We start from the raw sequence: 21,604 nt of genomic DNA, 5'->3' as shown, positions 1-21,604 counted from the left end.
TTTTCCTACAATTACTGGTATTAAGATTCTGTCATTAAATTTGGTAATATGTCATATTTTCATGGTAGCATTTCCTTTTGGTTTACACTTTATATGTCTTTTCCTTTTTGTGTCTGTGTTGCCAGTATGTTAGATATGAAATGATTTGCTGTGCTTATTTTAAATTCTGTACTGATATTTATAAACCATTACAGCTGTTTAAAAGTACTTGTCACCTTATGCTATTTTTAACTATATTTTCCTGAAGATTGATGCTTCAAGATGAGTATAGCTTACATATAAGTTCATGTATAAATGAAAAAAAAAACACGTTTTACATATTCAAGAAATACTTAAGATGAAAAGTTAGTTGTACTTGTTGTATTGAATATATTAAACACTATTGAAGGATCTTGTCTTTTATAAAGATTTTAGAAACAAACTTCATTGCACAGAAATGAATGTCTAAATTAATGTAAACTTTTTATTGACTTTTAATATTCATAGTTTCTGTAAAAATAAAACCTACTTTTAAATTGATCCTTCAATATTAGTGTGTATTAGCAAAACTGTATGTTGTAGGGGTATAACCTTTTGTGGGGGAAGGGCAGAGGAGTTATTTCATATGCTTGAGATTTAGGTTACAACTATACAATATTATTTGTTGTAATAATATATTACTAGTAACAGTTATGCTTTCAGCTTTATTGTACATGCAAATACATTTAAGTAACAGCATAGAAATCAGTTTATCATGAGGGACTGGAAAATGGGAGTTATAATTCAATAACTTTTCAGTTTTCTTGGCTGTTTTGGTTTTTTTAATAGGCTAAAGGAGCAAATTAGAAGTACAATCCCTACAAAGTTTTTAGATTTGTAAGTTGGGTACCAAAAACATATTTTTCATAAACATTTATTCAGCTGTTTATGGTTTTTCATATACCACATAACACATCAAACTGGATTGTGGAAAAGATAAAATGATCACATTTACTTGGTAGAAAGAGTTGTAACTATTATTCCACCACTGCCATTTGGAGTTAGAGAATCTTACAAACAAGACCATACATCTGAACTTTTAAATTTTGCCCTTGTAGATTAATTGCAATAAAAGAATAAGCTCTCAAGTTGTTTGCAATTTTTTTAAACTTCTACATTTTAAACTCTTTAATAAAAAACGTTTTTTATACTGCTGTTTTTCATACTGGTAATTAACTGTGACCAAATGACTTCCATTGATGCCTCTCTTTTAAGTTTAAACGTGCCACAGAATCGTTGAACTATAAAAGTTTCTTTTAATACCTATTCAAAGACGTGATATAAAGGAGTATGTGAGGGGCTCGTTCCCCCTGATATTTCAGCGACGAAACCGCCAGTTGCAGCTTCTCACAAAATTCTCACATAAACATCAGTCAATACAGTTGTCTTGAATTGTTTTAATTTTACATAGTATAATTCTGATTCCCCAGCTAAAGAAATTCCATCCTTCTCATAAAGCCACTGTACCTATCGTCGACATGTATTGATATAACAAGCACCATTCTAACAGCTCTTTTGGGAGCTATCATTATACTAACACCATTAATCTGTTCTACCTTACATGATAAAATAAGGTCAGTTTTTAATATATAGCACAACTGTTTCGGTAACGAAAATTTACGAAATACATTCAGGTGAAGGCACAGGCGGTAAGTAGGTGACCAGTCTACCCACCATGACTTGACCCCACCCCTGATATTATTACGTTGTTTGCTTGAAGAATGCCGCTGTAGGGCGCTAGCTAGTAAATTTTATGTGCAATAAACTAGCGGTTGTGAACAGATCGATATTTCTGTGTATATGAATAGAAAACAGCGAAAAATACTGTTCTAGAACATGGACAGTATTATCGTATAATGCGAGTTTTTAAAGCTCCTTATTACTTGCAGATATGTGTACTATTCGTGGTATGACATATGCAGAAGAAATGCTTCATTTCACTAATCCTCAAATGTAAGTTATTTTTTGTTATTTTTGTCAATTTCTAAACATTAAGAAAATGAAAGAAATATTAAATGAAATATAAATTTTAACAGTTCTTTATAAAGAGAAGCTTGTTTACTTAGGTTAGTTTTTTCCTCATAATTCTCATTGCTAGTCTAAAGTACGGTAATTATAATCAGAGAATTTTTTGAAGTTAATCCACAGGGTGGCCCGTAAGTCCCTACCTATCCTTATGTTATTTTCAGTCACACGTGTATTATAAATTTGTTTCTTTTTTTTTTTTCAGAGAAATATGGCCGATATAAGCCCATTTACACTTGAAGAGCGTATTGTGACAAGTACGTCGCATAATATTATGCAGCGAGAATGAGGGACAGCACACAGATACACTGGATACATAAGATATATGGATGGGTATGGACTTACGAGACACCCTGTAGATGTGTGTTTAATAGGTTGTTTTCCCTCTTCCACTGCTTGAGATAGTGGATCGGAATAATCTGTCCTCCCATTATTTTAAATCCGTTTGGTGAGAACACTAGTAGAAAACAACTAGTCAACTTGTCTCATATGGAATACTATAATAACGAGTGTTTCTTTCTTAACCCTGTAACTATTTAGCACTGTTAGGCCTCAGATTATAAAGGACAGTGAGAATTCTACACATTGTTAGGCCTCAGATTGTAAAGAATAGAGAGATCCGTATCATTGATAGATCTCAGATTGTAAAGAACAGAGAATCCTATACATTTGGAATTTTAGTCTGTTAATTACTTAATATACTCGTATGTGTTAGTGATTCAAAACCTGCCTTAATTTTTAATAGACATTACAACATACCATTAAGTTAAAATGTAAGATGCGTGCCATTAAACTATTTATAGTGTTCATGTGTATCGATCGAAACGACCTCGGCGGATAGTTTTAAGACTCGTGTATCTGCTACGTAAATCGTAGATCCTGTTGTTTACTTTACAAGTGTGTAGTTTGAAACAACTCCGGAAGTTACGCCCATAATGATATATTAACGTGGGATCATCACATGTAACATTTTTATAACTCACTTTTTTTATTATTATTACATTTGTAATACAGGCATCCACTTTAAAATGCGTGCCAAAACACCAATTATAATATATTGTTTAATTTTTACAGAGTGAAAACATAGTTACGTCCATGCGCCACCGTAAAGTCTGTATAGAAAGAACTGGATCAACGTAAGTTACTGTTGGTATAGTAACGGTAGTATAGAGGAATCTAAGAGCATGTTTATAGGTTATGAGATTTTAGTTGAAAATAAGATGTATTTTGTATGATGTTACACTAATAATAATGTAAGTGATGATTGTTAGATTATTTTGACAACTTTGAATTTGTATCAGGTAATATGTGCAGTTTCCTTATTCTCTACAAAAGTAAATATCAAACGACTCAGAAACTCGAGTGATTCCGAAGAGTAGACTATTTCTGTGGGCGTGGTAATTAAGGCGCTTGACTCGCAGACTGCTTGTCTCGAGATCGAAACCTGTCGCTCAACATGTTCGCCATTCCAATCATGGTGACATTATAATATCACGCTCAATCGCACTGTTCGTTAGCAAAGAGTAGCCCAACAGCTGGTGAGGGATGTTGTTGATTAATTACCTTCCTCTTGGTTTGTCACATTAAAATAAAAGACAGCTAGTACTGGTTGTCTTCGAGTAGTTTTGCGTGAGATTAAACAAACAAATAAACTTTTGAAGAATAGTTAGCTATTCGCAAGTGCCTTTTTTTACGATTCTTTATAAATTATTTCATCGTGGCGCTAGAAAAAAATTTGTTCTTTACAAACATTATTATTAAAATGTCGGTTGGGCGCAGTTTGATTCTATAGTGGTATAGACCTGAATTTTGTAGCTATCAAAACGGGTTCGACTCCGTGCTATACCACAAAACATTTCCCGCATTTTAAGGTGTTGGTGAATTATGAGTGTTTAACAGTTCATAAACGTGGGTGGTAGATGGTAGAGTGCTCTGATTGGGTGACTCACCTCTAGCCAAGTAGTTCAAAATTAGGGACGGTAATAAATAGCTAAGCAGCTCACAACAACTTATAAAGTACCTAGAACAACATCTTCCGAATTTATGCACAAGTACGCACATATCAAAACAATAGCAGATAGACTCCTACATAGCACAATAAATTATTTTGACAAAAATTGGAGAAAAAATGAACTTGTGAGCGAACTTGACAGGTGTTGCTTATATGATGATGATAGACCTGAGCACCTGTTCACAGTAAATATATATTTTCTAAATAAAAATAAATAAATAATAATAATAAAAGGCCACCTATTAATTAAACTTAACATCAGTTTAGAGATTAATTACAAAACATTGAAAGGGTTTTTTTTTATGTGAACGTTTTCTAGTTAATATCTAACTAATGAAAGTGCAAATAATTTATGGAACTATAAGAGAAATGATTTACTTGCACCGGGTGTATGTATAGATCGTGCATGGACATTGCCCTGAAAGGGGCCTGAGTAAGTGCGGGTTACTCAGGCCCTCGTGTAACATATGTAAATACGCTTGACAGTTGAAAAAAAAACAAAAAAACCACAAATAATAATAATAAATCTGAAGGAATGAGGAAGAGGTTAAAGAAACCTGACCTTCCTGAGTAGACAAACATTAATACCCAAATAGCCATAGAGAGAGAGAGCTTAGCAGCTCTGGCGTCAATATAAGACGCAGATAAAGAATGGCGCAAATATATCTAATTATTACTTTAACATTAATTTTGGTTTGTCCCATCTGTATTGAAATATCTAATGAAAAAATGTATATCCATCAGAAAATGCGTTATTTATGGTTTGTTTGTTTTTGAATTTCGCGCAAAGCCACACGAGAGCTATTTGCGCTAACCGTCCCTAATTTAGCAGTGCAAGACTAGAAGGAAGGCAGCTAGTCATCACTACCCATCGCCAACACTTGGTCTACTGTTTTACCAGCGAGTAGTTGAATTGACCGTCATATTATAACGCACCCACGGCTGAAAGGGCGAGCACGTTTGGTGTGAAGGGGATACGAAACCGCGACCCTCAAATCACGAGTCGAGCGCCCAACTGCTTAGCCGTGCCGGGTCGTTTCTTTCCTGGTTACTTGCTCGTAGCGTAGGAAATGTATGGAATTTAAAATTTAAATTTTGTGAAAGTTTCGTTATATTTGTGTTTGAAAATACAGCGTAGTGATACGCATGCGCGGAGAGATTTCTTTTATGATTTTTCAAATTAGTTTGGTTTTTACAATCCTTCAGAAACCGTTAAAGAATTAAATTGCGGTGATAACACAAAATCGTTATAATATTTTGAAATCGCACACCGAACAATCTGACTGATAAAATATATTAATACGATGTTAGATGCTGTACAATGATATATACTAGTACTAATGGTGGCACGTCCACCTAATGTCAGTGGCACCCGAAAAATTAACGTAAAAAATATATTTTGAGTTTCACGCGTAGATGCATACATTTAGAATAGCCCTTAGACTCCATAGACTTTTACTGGTGTGGCCCGGCATGGCCAGATGGTTAAGGTTAAGGCGCTCCACTCCTACTCTGAGGGTTGCAGGTTCGAATCCCCGTCACACCAAACATACTCACCCTTTCAGCCGTTGGGGGGGGGTTAATATGTGACGGTCAATCTCAATATTTGTCGGTAAAAGAGTAGCCCAAGAGTTGGCGGTGGGTGGTGATGACTAGCTGCCTTCCATCTAGTTTTACGCTGCTAAATTATGAACAGCTAGCGCAGATAGCCCTCGTGTGACTTTGCGCGAAATTCAAAACACAAACAAAACTCATTAGTGTTGTGTTTTCTTGAAATTGATAAAAATTATACTACGCGTTCATTACGTGTACCAAAAAAGAACAAAAATAATAATAAAAACAACAAATACACACAAAAGACACCCTTCTCATGAATGGGTATGGGTTTATAAATGTAAATATTTGCTATTAGGTTTATTAATTTGTTTAGAAGCGGGCCTGTATTTGTACATCAAACCGAATAGTGGTACACGAGCTGTTTGAGAACTACATAGGTACGTCTTATATTGTCTTAATTAACATTACAGCTCTTTAAGTTAAAAAGGGTAGAAAATAGAATGTATCATATCTGCCGTATATAGCACCAATTACGATACAATACTTTCATTTTCGTACTAACGATCTTAAGAGTTGAGAGAAACGAGGTTTTTCTCTTACAAAAATCTCTAAGGGTAAATTGTTTGTGGTATAGGACACTTTATCAACTTCTCTTGATACGATAATGATGAAGGTGTGACTATTAGTAGCTTTGTGTGTGTATTGATATTTACTCTTCTAAGTGTAATAAGATTATTCACCCAGATTTTTATATTGAATCTGACAGTTGATAATGACTGGCTGAAAGTCAGTCTTTAATTTTGCCTAAAAATCATACATTTCGTGTGTGAGGTGAATAGAAATCAAAACATTTGTTTAAGCTAAGATAAAATAATTATTTATTCAATAAAGTACTTTCAATGATGTATGATGAAGAAAAATTGAATAGATTATGCTTGCATTTAAATGTGTGAAATCCTAGTGTGTGTGTTTTTATTCTTTCTTATAGCACAGTTACAACGGGCTATCTGCTGAGCCCACCAAGGGGAATCGAACTCCTGATTTTAGCGTAGACTTACCGCTAGCAGGTGGCGAAACACTTGTGTGAACGTTCACATGTTAATATTAATCAGTTTGTGATGTTAAAGAAACATGGTGGAATGGCCTCTAGTACTATAAGCTTATCATGGTAAAGCTTCAGCAAACAAATCCGCCTATAAACATGATAATGTGAAGTCTCCCAGTGGGTCAGCGGTAAGTGTATGGACTTGCAACGCTGAGATCCAGGTTTCGATTCCCCGCGGTGGACAGAGCAACAATAGTCTGTTACTGCAAAATTGAAATGATCATTTATTATTTATCGTTTATTCAGATAGACCTTCATCAATGGAAGAAAATACGGAGTCGAGATTGCAAATTCAAAACTTAAACCATCACTCACTGCCTTGTCGTTTGTCATCGTGGGGTCGTTCCTCGTCTACCGAATACTTACATGGGGAATCTATACCACAGAATCAGTTGCTGAAAACATCAACTGACCAAGACTGGGAAGATAGTGGTTGCTTTTTACCAGAAGCTTGCGAAACACTGAAACATGCTACGGGAAAGAAAAGAGGCTCAGATCTTGAAGATGTTACCACAGTGTTTAGCAGATCTTTTGAAATAGCTGAACATTACCACCAGAGATGTAGTGTTGACAGTGGGCATGCCAGTTTGGACAGTGAGGTGTCTCCTGATGTTCTTAGAAACATCACTTATCCACTTGATGAAAATGGAGCTTCAGAACAGTTAAGGCAATGCATGCAACTTTATTCTTCCTCTAAGAACTTCTCCCCAGGTATGACATCGCGTACTCACAGGTCGTGTAGCGCTGACTCAGCCATTGTACAGAGCAACGTAGATGTAACGTGTTTGACTCCATCTTTTGAAACCCAGAGTACTTCGGAGGACGAGGAAAAGATTCAAGAGACAATACCCAGAAAACGATCGTTGACAATTATTCAGTCTGTTTCTTGTCCAGTGCTTGCAATGCCCTCGGTCATAATAAGTGACCATAGTAATTTCACTGACCAAAATATTCAAGTGGGTGAGTTCGTGAAACCTTCTCAGGATTGTCTTCAGGTCACGCTAGACGACATAGCTGGACATATACCTTTGAGTCGACGGTTGTCTACTTCCAGCTCGTGTTCGTTTATGTCTAGTCTTTCTTCCGTGTCATGGGACGATGATGCTTGTCAAAGTGACGTCAGTGAATCTTCGGTAGCCAGTAACTCCAAAGTAAGAAATATTGATAGTTGATATTACGAAAAATGTAAATGTTGTTTTTATTTCCATTTGTACTGAAATCTCAAAATCGTTACAAATACATTAGGATAGGAAAAAAAAGAGAGAAAGAAATGATAATACTTCTACTGTATCACGTTGAATATTAAATAAAACATAAGTGTATGTGCTTTTAAGTTTGGTTCTTGAAATTGTCCTTGGATTTATACTTTGGATTTTGAAGTTAGGATTAACCATTTTTTATTCTATTAAGAAATGACCACTAATGGTGTTATAGCGCCAAAACAGTTTTGAGACATTTGTATATCTATGGGTTTAATTGTCTCTCAAGATCTCTTTGTGTGTTAAATAAAACAAGAATAGCAGGAAAAGTTGGACTGTTCTTTTAAATGTAAGATAAGAATACCGTTTGTAAACATTTGGGTTGAATAATGGACATGCTTGTGAAATCCATTCATTTCCAATTAGATATACCTTAAGAATATGCCATACTTTCGGGACAGATGAACAGTTTTAATTCTTACTTGGTTTCAAGTATGGTTAGCTCCTGTGTCAAACCAAATAAAACCATCTAAAATGTCAAATGTCAATAAAGAATTTACATTTAAGTTCCTTGTGAAAGTATTAAAAATGAATCATTATAATCTTCATGTGCGTAATTAATGTAATGGCGTTACTTTCTAGATTTGTTTAGCTTATGCACAAGGTTTGTCTTTGTAACTGAGTTTTAATAATTGAACTTCGAACATTCTCTGTGTTAACGATAAGGTTGCAGCGATTAGATGTCACATGATGTCCTGGTATCGCGCCTATTCGATTATATACCAAATTATTCATTATTTGATTTTTACTAGACACTAATTGCTAATTAGTTTATATCGTATGTTTCGGTTATTTATATACCGTCGTCCTCATGAAAGTCTAGAGAAGAATGACCCTCAATGGTACAGCGGCATGTCTTCGGATTCACACCGCTAGAAACCAGGTTTTGATACCCGTGGTAGGCAGAGCATATATAGTCCTTTACGTAGCTTTGTGCTTAATTCCAAAACAATCAATGGATTCGATCCTGAATCCCCCGAAAGAGTGGATAGGACACTGCCTTTCAAACAAGACTGGTAACTATGACAACAAATTATTCTATATTTCAAGAATTTTAGCGCACACACAATAATATATAAATTTCAGAAATTTAGTTTGTATCAGTATTGACTGAAATTATATAACAAATTAAAAGCATAATTAAACCCGTGCACTATTATAAGATGAAAATGTGTTATTTGCTTCAGTTTATACTTTTGCAAGGACTGTATAAAATTGTTGTCAGACATTTCGCTTATCAAATTCACCTTATTCAGGCTGCAGTGGAAAAGGTGTTTATTTAGTGTTTAATAAGGTTTCCGTCAGACCATTTGCTTACATTATGTAGTATACCATACTACGACTGAAATGTAAAAGTTGTTTATGTAAAGTTAATAAGAGCGTATTGAATACACATCTTTGTATGCGTTTTTTCTAATCTGTGATGAGATTTAAAGGGGGTTTTATGTGTTTTCTCGTTACTGTGGTTGTGAAAGCACACTAGTAAGTGTAGCAATCGCACATGAACATTTCAAGTGGCGGAGAAATTGGAGATCAGCTCTTATGTTACTTCTTTATGCATTTGTTTTGCCACTATTTCGTTATTGGGGATAAAGAAAGCCAGCCTCTGTACCACGTCATTACCTCCGCACTCAAAACTACTTATCCGTTCATTTTGTTATTGTACTCTGTATTTCTGGAGCATTTAACGCTCTTATCCTCTACTCTTCCCCCTTTATCTATAATTCTCATTGTATTATTATAGTTTGTGCGGTCTTCATCTGACGTCACGAAACATGTACCTGGAGCAGGTTCAATGGATTAACTATATGAGATTAGTTTCAGTAGTTTACGTCTGTTTTATGTCATTAAATTTGATGTTGGTAAAGGTTTGTTTTTAATTTCGCGCAAAGCTACACTACGGCTATCTGCGCTAGCCGTCCCTAATTTAGTAGTGTAAGACCAGAGGGAAGGCAACTAGTCACCACCACCTACCGCCAACTCTTGGGCTACTCTTTTGCCAACGAAGAGTGGGATTGACCATCACATTATAACGCCCCCACGGCTGAAAGGGCGTGTTTGGTGTGACAGGGATTTGAACCCACGACCTTCAGATTAGTTGAGAAAGGAAAGTGGACAAATATTAGGTAACTAGAAAAGCGGCAAACCTTTTTCCCGATTCTTTGTAATAAACTTAGACATACAGTGTAACAAATCAAGTTCTATGCACAGTTCTTAGTTCTTTGTATTGCTTCCTCGAGTGGAATGTTTGTGAATTAAACTTCAATGTCGAAACTAGCAAGTAAATTATTTAATTGATCAGTAGAATTAATTTTATAAATTTCTTGTCCAAAGGAAAATAAATCTTTATCTGTAAACTCATTGGAAGTGAGTGAATTTAGAATAGGAATAAGTATAAGAAACGATGCTGGGTAAAATAAATTGGCCACATTATTTGTTAAGATAATTTCATTGAATTATAAGATTTATATTTCCGTACAAGTAACGTAAATATATAAATAATATCTGCTATTCTTCCTTCAAAGTTTTGGTTTATATTACCTTGGAGGTTTGACATTTTAATATCTAAATAACTTTCCATTATTGTTGCTCTTATTTTAATAGGTTACGGGTTACACAATCATGACATTCCTATAACAGGAACAAAATATGAATCAGTTGCTATTCCAGATTTAGAACCATACTTTATACGAAAATTAAACCATCAATGTATCCGAGAATAGAAATAAACCGTGTTAGGATATTTCGTTAACAAAAGATCATATCTACAAGCATGTAGGGAAATAAACTATAATTTAAGAGGCTTCCAAAAGCCATTATTATTAGTCAGTGGTTATTAAAAACTGGATCGTGAAATAAAAAAAAACCCACGTGATTTACAAAACAAAAGTTTTAGATATTTCGTTTTGCAACTTGCTTGTAAGGAATAAAATCATTTTTCTCTGTGAGGTGCGTTGAATTTATAGGCAGGACGTCTTTTTTTTTCTGTATTTTATGGTGTTACAGGTGTTTAACAGATTATCAAATAATTATAGAATATTTTGCTTGTGACGTCAGAAAAAATACCATTTCATTCTACGCTGCCATATTGGACGTCAAACGTTCCTTTCTAACAGTAAGAAGCAATCTATATCGTTACAGTATTAGGTAAAGCTTTTCTCATTGTCAAAGGCGTGAACGTTGTGTTTCACAAAATATTTGGTTTCTTTGTCTGTTGAATTTAGCGCAAAGCTTCAAAATGAGTGTGCGTTAGCTGTCCCTAATTTTGAATTAATAGAGTAGAGAGAAGGCAGCTAATCAACATCATCCACTACCAACTGTTAGGCTACTCTTTAGCAACGAATAGTAGGACTGGTCGTTTTACTGAAAGAATGAGTTCGTGTGGTGACTATACACCAGACAACAAAATATTTCCTCTCTGCTACTAGATAAAATGCAACTGTTCCTGGGTAATTTGACGATACTGATTCTAAAATCATGTTAACTTACCGGTCTCATGTAGTTTTCGAATTGTGATAGATTTATTTAAAATATTCTTGTATATTGACAGTGTTTAGAACCCAGTTCTTCCGTTAGTGCATCAACATTTGCACAAACAGTAGAAAGTATATTGCATGTAGTGAGAAGCAACACTTTCATGTCGACTTCAGTAAACTGAAACTCTTGTTACTGGATTTAATAAATTTCATTGATGCAGACGAGAACCAAGAAATTCCTCAACTTGCTTTGATAGAGATAAGCCACAAATCAGATCATTTGGCTATTCTTGTGTGATCAGATGAAGATGATGAGGTGCTACAGGAATATAATAACTAGATGATGATTCATTTTCTTCTTTGAAGGATAAATCTTCTGTTTCCCAATTTGCTGGTAGATATTGTATTGGAAGACCATCTCATGAGATTCTAGATTAATTGCAGATACAGTATTTGGAAACTTGTGTATGGTTTAGTTTTGTCTGAATATCAAGAAACGTTAGTCATGCAAAAATAACAGTCGGTTATATGATCTTTAGGCTTATGCTGTATCATAGGACCTGTAAACGGTATACTTCATCTCTTATTAAACCACTGTGTCAAGCCAAATGTGAGAACTGTACAACACACTTGTGGAGCTTAATGTTTTTGGTGGCCACTAATTTTACATAGTAGTGGTACTAAAGTACCTTTACCATCTATGTAATGTGTCTCCTTCGTGAAACAGGCCCAACACAGCCAGGTTGGGGTTCGAATCTCGCCACACCAAACATGCTCGCCATTTCAGCCGTGAGGGCTATATAATGGAATAGTTAATCCCACTATTCGTTGGTAAAAGAGTAGCCCAAGAGTTGACGGTGGGTTGTGATGTCTTGCTGCTTTTCCTCTAGTCGTACATTGTTAAATTAGGGACGGCTAGCAAAGATGACCCTCGTGTAGCTTTGTGCGAAATTCAAAACAAACATTCCTGAAACTGTAATATATTTTCCATAAATATAGCACAAACTGTTTGGGTGTTTTTTTTTTCGCTCGATGATTTTACTTGAACTATAGGCCGCTAGCATTTCAAATAATTTTCAAAAACATATAAAAGAATCAAGATACGTGCTAGTGTGTCGTGCAGTCAAAAGAAACTGTTGCAGGACACACTGTGTGTGTTATTAACAGGAGTTCTAATTTAGCAGTTTCTACCTTCTGTATTTCGGACTGCAGTAATCTAAACTGTGGATGTACTCTACTGGACTCTTACTTCACATACCAAATTTCAAAGCAATCCATAACACCTCCACTTTTGGTTTTCTTCAATTTTTTTCTTTGCACCTGAAGTAGGGACATTTTATTTAATAGAAAAACATACTTAACTCTTATGCATTTACTTCAAATTTGGTAAACTGATATATCTTTTCTACCTACAATGAGTAGTTTCGTTTGATGTATTTATAAGCTACGTGTGCAAATTTATTCAACAAATATTTTTCAGATTTTATGAAAATTTCTGCGCATGCCTATGCAAAAAGTCGTGTGAGCTATCGGTCTAACATTTTTTGCTATAGCTTCACCTAAGAGTAAAAGTTTATCGTCTTTAGTTTTTGTTATGCGGATTAAAGACGACTGATTCAGAAAAGTAAAACTACAAAGTGAAAGGATGTGCACACATAAGCATTGGTTAGACCAAGCAAATTAGATTAATAATTTCTAGCTCAAGTTTTCAAAAGAATCATACGGTTGAACGGTTATTAGTGATTACACTGGTCAACAAAATTTTTGTTGCATTTATATCAAACAATTGGTATTACATAATTTCTTGCCCTGATTTCAGATCTGACGTTAGTTTTTTCCTCAGTGCTCTACTTTTTTTTGCAATCAAGGTATTTGAAAATCTCAAAATTTCGTCATCATCACATTGACGTCGTAGTCTATCATGAAAAATATGTGATAAAATATGTTAAAAACTCTTTAATATAGCTGGGCAATAAAAAAAGAAAATGCAAGATAGTATAAATGTATTCAAGTTATTTATATTAATTCAATTTATTTATATAAAACTGATTAGTAGATAAGACATTTGCTACTATGAGGAGGGAAAAGCTCAATTGCAGTCTACTCAGGCATGAATTTCCGCTTGTAGCTCTTGCGTTTGTGGACTGTCTCAGGGCATTCTCGTTTAATGCTCCAGCAGTAATCTGCCATCATATGTTTGTCCCATCTCCCTTGGTAACGCTCTTCCATGGTCTTGAGGTCCTGATGGAACCGCTCGCCTTGCTCGTCACTTATAGCTCCTGGGTTCTCAGGAATCTATCAAGATGACTGTACAGGTAATGGAGTTTGACACTCATGTTACATCCAAGGTCGCGAAAAGCTGACAACATATTCGTTACAAGGGTTTCATAGTTGTCAGCTTTTTTTATTACCGAGAAAGTTTGCCATCACCGCCACAAATGAAAGCCATGCAGTCCTTTCCTTGTCGTTCATCTTTCTGGCAAATTCTTGATCACGCACAAGTGCACGAATCTGTGGTCCATCAAAACACCTGTCTTGATCTTCTCGAAGGACAAACCAGGGAGCACAGAAAATATGTGTTGGAAGCATTCACCGTCAGTATTCAACGCCTTCATAAACTTTATATGCAAAACGGCTCGTTTGGGTTGAGAAAATATTTTACACAAACTGTTTCATCAAGCCCAGCATGATATGGAGAGGAGGAAATATGATCTTTTCCTCAAATGACAGACAATTGGATCGTTGACAATATTTGGCATACCTGCCTTCAGAGTCTCACGTATGGGCCACTCCTTCTGGTTCCAGTGCTTTTCTCGAGCTCGGCTGTCCCACATGCAAAGATAGCAGGGGTACTTTGTAAATCCTCTTTGTTGACCAAGGAGGAAAGTAACCATTTTGAGGTCCACACAAATTGTCCAGTTGTGCTCGTGGTATTTTAGTAGGTCAGTCACAGTCTTAATGACATTATATTCCTCTCGTAAATACACAGAGTGTCCAATTGGAACAGCTGCATAGACATTGTCATTATGAAGTAGAACGCACTTCAAACTTTGCTTAGAACAATCTAGAAATAATCGCCAGTCATTTGGATGGTATACTGGCATCCCTAATTCCTGGAGAAGACCTGAGATATTATGACAATAAACAAACATATTCTCCTCTGTAAAATATGGCACAAAAGCCTGCTCCCGATTTTGGAAGTATGACACTTTAGTTGTATGGCTCAGCTGATTCTTTTCTTGCATCCTGGAAGCTAACACTTCAGCTGCATTTTTGGAGAGACCCAAATCACGCACAAGGTCATTCAACTCTGGCTGGCTAAACTGTTGAGGAGTTAATGACTGTGGGGTCTCATAAGAAGGATCGCCAGATTCTGAAAGTATTTCTTGAGTTTCATCAGCAGTCTCTTGCTCTTGGTCACTACCCACATCTTCAGATGGAAGAAATCCTTTAAAACTGGGATTGGGAGCTCATCAGAGTGCAGAGTAGGTCGGATTGCTGAGGGGATACTAGGATATGAGATTTTGTGTCTGTTTTTCTTGCCAATGCCCTTTGTATTGACCAGACAAAATAGCAGTCAGTTGTGTGGTCCATCGGTTCTCGCCAGGTCATGGGAATTCCGAAAGGTAAACCCTTACGTTTCCCTTTTGTCCAGTCACGCAGCATTTCCTCGCAGTTATGACACACAATATGTGGGGCCCATTTCTTGTCTTGGTCACCAAGAGCAAGTCCAAAGTACGCTTTATAAGCACGCCTCAGAAATGATGTTATATTACGCCTTTGATGAATAAGCGTGAAGCATCCACAAATATAACAGAAAGCGTCCGGCTTGTTCTCACATTGACGTCTCCTTGTAGCCATGATCAGATCTGAAACAAAATCTAAACAATTTTAATATCTCTGTTGATAACATAAACGTGTAAGTAATTAACACGTTTCCTGCGATGGGACCCACCGGTGTCCCACTATTGTCTTACCTTTAACTAAGTTGCAGGCAAGAGACAAGTGTAACGACAACCTCACGTTATCATAGCTCATGCAGCACTGAAGCTGACAGATGTACAAGAGCATCGCAGCAGTTGCCGGTTTGCCAATATAGGCATCGCAGGAAACGTGTTAATTTGACCACAAACGGCTAGAATGAAAAACTTAAAATTGCATTAAAACTAGAGCATGTAGAGCTGAACCGTTTTCATATTTGAATTTAGCAGGTCACAAAGGGTAATAAGAATAAGTAAAAAAATCTTATGCAACTGAGATTTCGAAAAAATTTGTTGACCTGTGTTATTCATTGCTACCTTTTCGGCACAAATTTATTGAATTTAAAAAATCATTCTAATTAGAGCATTTAGAGTCACATGATATTAAGTTAAGCAAGAAGTATAAATAATGATGTTTGATATAGTTCAACCTATTGCATGGAGGTGATGACAAGAAACTGTTAATATATATTCCATGGCGTTACTATAATGGAAGCTGTTAGCACTGTTTTAGAGAGGAAAACTACCACCATATATTTTAAAGAATCTCGTTGATTATGTAAAGTAAAGGTCTGTTGCGATGCTAATGCTAATGTTGGTTGTTATTGAGTGTCATTTTCCTACTTGTTGTGGTTTGCTGTATATTGATAAAAAAAGTCATGATATACTCTCTGCAACAAAAGGTGAAGCCAAGAAAGGATTGAGTGAGCAGCATTGATAATAATTTTACAGCAAATATTCATTCATTAATTAGCTAGGACGCGTATTTTGTTTTACCCACCATCATGCCCCAAGGTTTTCAACAAACGCTGATTAATTAATTTATGAATAATTGCTGTAAACGTCTTGTTAGTGCTGATGTTCATAGTATTTGCATACAAATTTTGAATGGGATTGGTCCAATAAGTTCGGAGGAGTTATTGTGCAACCGAACACACATTTCATCTTCATATTTATAGCTAAATATTGTGTTAAGGTTTTATTCGTAGGTGTTAGATAATACTCACATAAACACACCCTTCTATGTACAGTTAATATCAACCTAAGGGACTACGAATTAGCTGAATGTGGTTGGCATACCAAACTAAGAACCTGCGAGCCCTAATGTTCGCCTCATGCTACCCCCTCACAAAAACTTCCTGTTTTCTAGCACCGTGCCTGCGTTATAAGAGTGACTACCCCCCCCCCCAAGTTAGTCAGACAGTTGTAGTCTAACAACTATAGTTTGATTGTTTGTTTCCTATGGCCCAGGGATTCTCAAACTGTGGTATGTGAAACTGTTGGTGGTGGTGGTACACGACAGAGTTAACATACAAAAATAATAAAATTTGTACATTTACAGACCCGCTCTCCACTTGCATAGGTTCACCAGTATTTTCTTCTCTTTAAATTGACAAAAATGCTACCATATATTCTTCAATCGTGCCAGAGAAAACATTCGCATCCCACGCATTACTAAGTAAGTGTTAAAAATATGAATTTTTGTTGCTATGTTTTATTATTATTATTATTTACACCAGGCATGGGTTTGCAATTACAAAAAAAAAAAGTGGTACGCGATCCTGAAACGTTTGAGAACTGCTACTGTAGCCAATCATTAAAAAATAGAATAGCAAACGCAGATAACCCTTTACTAGCTTTATTCGAATATATGAACAAAAAATGAAAAGTTTTGTTTTTTTTAATTTCGCACAAAGCTACTCGAAGGCTATCTGTGCTAGCCGTCCCTAATTTAGCAGTGTAAGACTAGAGGGAAGGCAGCTAGCCATCACCACCCACCGCCAACTCTTGGGCTACTCTTTTACCAACGAATAGTGGGATTGACCGTCACATTATAACGCCCTCACGGCTGAAAGGGCGAGCATGTTTGTGGGGATGAGAACCCGCGACCGTCGGATTACGAGTCACATGCCTTAACACGCTTAGCCATGCCGGGCCAAAATAAGAAGTAAGTACCATGAGTTTTATGTACATTTGTAACGATGTTATTAAACAAGTACCATAAGACCAGTTGAAATGTAAATTTCAGCCGTTATTTTTTCCATTTCCTTTGCAAGTTTAATACGTTATTATTATTTTCTGTATTTAAAGTATGTTTAATCAAGTTAAAATTACTGTTACTGAAAAATTTCCGTTTTAATTCGCAGTCATAATATTCGGACTTGGTATATTAGTAGCGTATAAAAGTAATTGTATATCGGTGTTTTAACAGTATGCTTGAGAGCTTATAACTGTAAAAGTTGGATTTGGATCTCTGCGGTGCACACAGTACAGATAGCCCATTGTTCAGCTTTGTACTTTAAAAACTCAAGCGGTATTTATCCGCCGACTTCTTTCGTAGTAGAGCCGAACATTTCCAAGACTGTACACCCAGGATTCACGGTTCGCGGCTCGTTACCGAAAAATAAATTATGCCCTTTATAACCAAGGGTACGCTATAAAAGTGACAGTCAAACTGAACTATTCGATCAGACAAAAGAAGCCAAGGAGTTGGCGTTAGGTGCTGTTGAATATTAACATTCCCTTTCGTCTACTAGCTCAAAATAAGAAACGCAAAAAGGTTAAACCTTGGAAACAAAAGCTTTCGATAGGTGTTTGTGTCCATCAGATTGATTTAGATGTGGTCATTACGAAGTGCAATAAATTGAAATACCAAAAATTAAAATACAGCTGTTTTCAATTGAAATATCAAGATTGAAGGTTTGTTTTAAGCTTCTGAGTAATGGTTTTTATTCATGCCTTTTGACGAAAAGAACATCGCGTAAAAACTGAACCATCACATTGTATAAATTGGTAGTCAATCGTGCACTATTATGACGAAATAATTATTTCAAGATGAGTGAGCACAGGGACAAACCCTACTCCGATGTTTAGAGGGATAAACCTTCTGTGTAACTTATAATATAGTATTCTATTTAGGCCAGGTGTTTAGTGCACTCGACTCGTATTCTCAAGGTCGCGAGATCGAATCACAGTGGGGGCGTTTTAGTGCAACAACCAGTCCCACTATTCGTTGGTAAAAGAGCAGCCCGAGAGTTGGCGGTGGATGGTAATAAATAGCTTTTTTCCTTTTAAACTACACTGCTAAATTAGGGACGGCTATCGCAGATAGCCCTTGGGTAGCTTTGCACGAAATCCAAAACCAACAAATTGTATTCATATTTTCAGGTCAAGTCTTATGTTTTATATTTCAGTCTGTGAGTTTCTCTTAGCCTTTACCGTTGTCAACTTCAAGCCATTGGATGCCATATTGCAAGGCAATCCATTTGAGAGCCAAATAAACTTGTCAATTTTTGGGGGTCTTACCATCCTTACACTATCTTTATTTTTTCGATATATTTTATTAAGGGAGATTTTCAGTCCTCAAGCACTGAAAACGCGGCTGCTAGTTGTACAACCTTGCTCCAGACACACCATATGTTATACTGTTTAAAATTCAGTTTATATTAGGACGGATGGGTGGCCTCAAAGATTGCCGCGCTAACCCAGTTCACAGGTGGGTCTTTCGTGTGTATCACTTTGTATTGGGTTGGTTCGTGCATAGCTAGAACTTGTGTATTAAAACTTGCTTCTTGTAATTCAATACATTGCATTGTGTGTATATAGTATTTGTAGTTTAAATGAATCAAGATTCAATATTATAGCATTTAATTTTCAAGAAATTTCGGAAAGCATACCCCTTCCTTATAAATAATAATGGCTTGACCACTCAAAAATTGCCTCCCGCAATAATGAAAAATGTTAATTAGTAACGAGCATCATTCATTAGCTTCTTGAGAACAAAATAGTATTAATTTTACATACATTACTAATACATCTCTTATGAGTTGGGTGAATCGGGGTTCTGATCCCCTGAGCGCCTGCTCCACTTATATTTACGCCACTGTACCTTGAAAGCAAATGTTTTTTAAAACCGAATTATCACTTGTAAGCTGCGGATGCAAAGGAATATTTATCATCAAAAGGTGGAATGTATTGGCAAGTACCATCTAATAGTACAATGACTAATACGTCATTGTAATCATATATTCGCTCACTAGACTCTTCTCTCTGTCTATATGTATGATATGGTTATTTTAAAGTAAGACGTTGGTTATATGATTCTAATCATTTTAATTATTGCAAATAGTTTCATCAAGTGAACGGCAACCGAATTCGTTCCTCTAAGGAGAAACATGTTTTATGTTCTACAGCATTATGTTCTGTATGAAGGAATGTGTAATGCCGCCTTTTGTAACGCTTTCAATATTTTCTAACGAATAGAGTTGGGTCCCTGGTGGACAGGTAGCTCATTGTGCAGCTTTGCGTGTATTAACAATTTTCAAAGTAATACTGTTAATGGTCCTTTAATATAGACGCTATAGCTTGTGGATTTGACTTGTATATAAGTGTTTATAAATTCGTCGTTGGAATTATAAACTCTGCAGAAAAGTGTACAGTTATAAAAAGAACAGAAAAATGAATGGATTTGATACACAATCAGCCACGTGTAAATTATCAATGTATTGTGACATTGTGCCCCCCGCTAGTACAGCGGTATGTCTCCGGATTTACAACGCTAAAATCAGGGGTTCGATTCCCCTCGGTGGGCTGAGCAGATAGCCCGATGTGGCTTTGCTATAAGAAAAACACAAACACATTGTGACATTGCACAGTCGTAGTATCATTTCCGGATGTCGTATAGGTTTTAACAACCTTAAAACGTGTAGGCTAAGACTTTGACTTCAGAGAAAAGACCAAGTAAACAATTCTTCTTACTTTGAATTTGAAGTATAATCAAATTAAAGATATGAGATTTAAACATTGTCAGTAGTTACCAGTAATTCGTCTACTGGTGGAAATTTGCGAAGATTCCATAGGTTAAAAAAAACGATACACGAATAATGCAACTACAGGAGAAATAAACTTAGCATTGCGATAATTCCGAAAATGAGATATAGATGTGTAGCTATTACTTTAACGGTTACAGACTTTTTTTTCTTTAAATACTGCCTGTATCCGCGCGCACACCCAGTTATGTATAACATAGCACAGTAATTTATCTATGACATCATCTTGTATAGAAGTGTGTATTGCAAAGCATCAGTTTGTCAGTCATAGCCAATTTAGAGGAGGCCAGTCGTGGGTTTTGCTCTTGGTCCGTTTCTCTTAACTTCCCTTCCCGCAAGAAGTGACCTTCAAGTTATGTGAACAGTAAAAATCTGACGTCAACAATGACGTCAAACATAATATAAAAAAACGAGTTTATTATCACATCTTACAGGATTTAGTGGTTGTGTTGTTCGCATGTATTATATGTTAGTATATCCATTAGCACAACAAAAGTTGTCTTTATAGGTATGTAGAAGTATAGCGACAGTGTGACGCATTAGCGTTCACATAGTTTGGTTAAATGTGCCAGTCCTTGATTATTGGCATGTCTTATATAATTGTCAATAAAAACGATATTTTATAGCAGTTGAAATGAGTTACAGTCGCAGACAAAAGTATTTGAGCATTTAAGAAACATGAGAAGAAATCCATAAAGTAATTTATTTTAATTATTCTGTTTTATGACATAAAATGAAAAATAGCATGCAAAAACGAACGAGTATGATAATGTAATTGTGTTCTCTTACTTTGACCATCCTCAGCTTTTTACACCATTTAAACCTCCCTTATTCATTCTTTTTTGAAACCATTTCATTTATGGCAATATTTTTGTCTCTATTTCAACAATTTCAGCCTTTAGTTCTGTATTTGCTTTGGTTTTCTCTTTGATACAGCAATCTTCAAGTCAAAACATAATTTGATGGAATTCAAGTCTGGTCAGTTCACAACTGTAACCTTTTTTGTTCAGGAATTCCTTTTTAGACTTAGAATTTTTAGGGCCATTATGTTACTGGAATACAAACTTCCATTCAATAAGTAAATGCGAGTGAAAATTTTCTTTATTTTGCAACATTTATTGATTCTTCTAAAATACAAAATTTGCTAGTAGCTGAAGAAGACAGCCTCTACTATGTTTAACATTTGGCATTATGAACTTTTCTTTAAATTCTTTTCCCCTTTAGTGGGGAAAAAAATGTTTTGGATTCATCAGACCATTAAATGTGATTGAATAAATTAGGTTAGGCTTATTCAAGTATTTTGCAAATGTTTTGCAGTAATCCAAGGATTTTTCCAGGCTGTCT

General features: G+C 35.7%; 1 protein-coding gene across 12 annotated transcripts in view; it reads left to right on the top strand.

Moving 5' to 3' along the window:
- LOC143250677 (inositol-trisphosphate 3-kinase A-like) overlaps positions 1–21,604 on the top strand; it is a 59,376-nt gene that overhangs the window by 1,884 nt on the left and 35,888 nt on the right. For 7 of the 12 annotated variants that reach the window (XR_013028305.1, XR_013028298.1, XR_013028313.1 and 4 more), the window contains exons 2-4: positions 1,908–1,971; positions 3,118–3,179; positions 6,967–7,867. Coding sequence is in view for 6 of the 12 variants with exons in the window: in XM_076501605.1 (XP_076357720.1) it covers positions 3,139–3,179; positions 6,967–7,867 (942 nt within the window). In the remaining 6 variants the exon portion in view is untranslated. Of the gene's footprint in view, positions 1–1,907; positions 1,972–3,117; positions 3,180–6,962; positions 7,868–21,604 lie in introns of all 12 variants that reach the window. The other 5 variants (XR_013028309.1, XR_013028308.1, XM_076501625.1 and 2 more) reach the window with 1 other exon arrangement.

This window comes from Tachypleus tridentatus, chromosome 1 (assembly GCF_004210375.1).
Source record: "Tachypleus tridentatus isolate NWPU-2018 chromosome 1, ASM421037v1, whole genome shotgun sequence".
NCBI lineage: Eukaryota > Metazoa > Arthropoda > Merostomata > Xiphosura > Limulidae > Tachypleus > Tachypleus tridentatus.
This window is presented reverse-complemented; position numbering and strand designations above follow the sequence as displayed.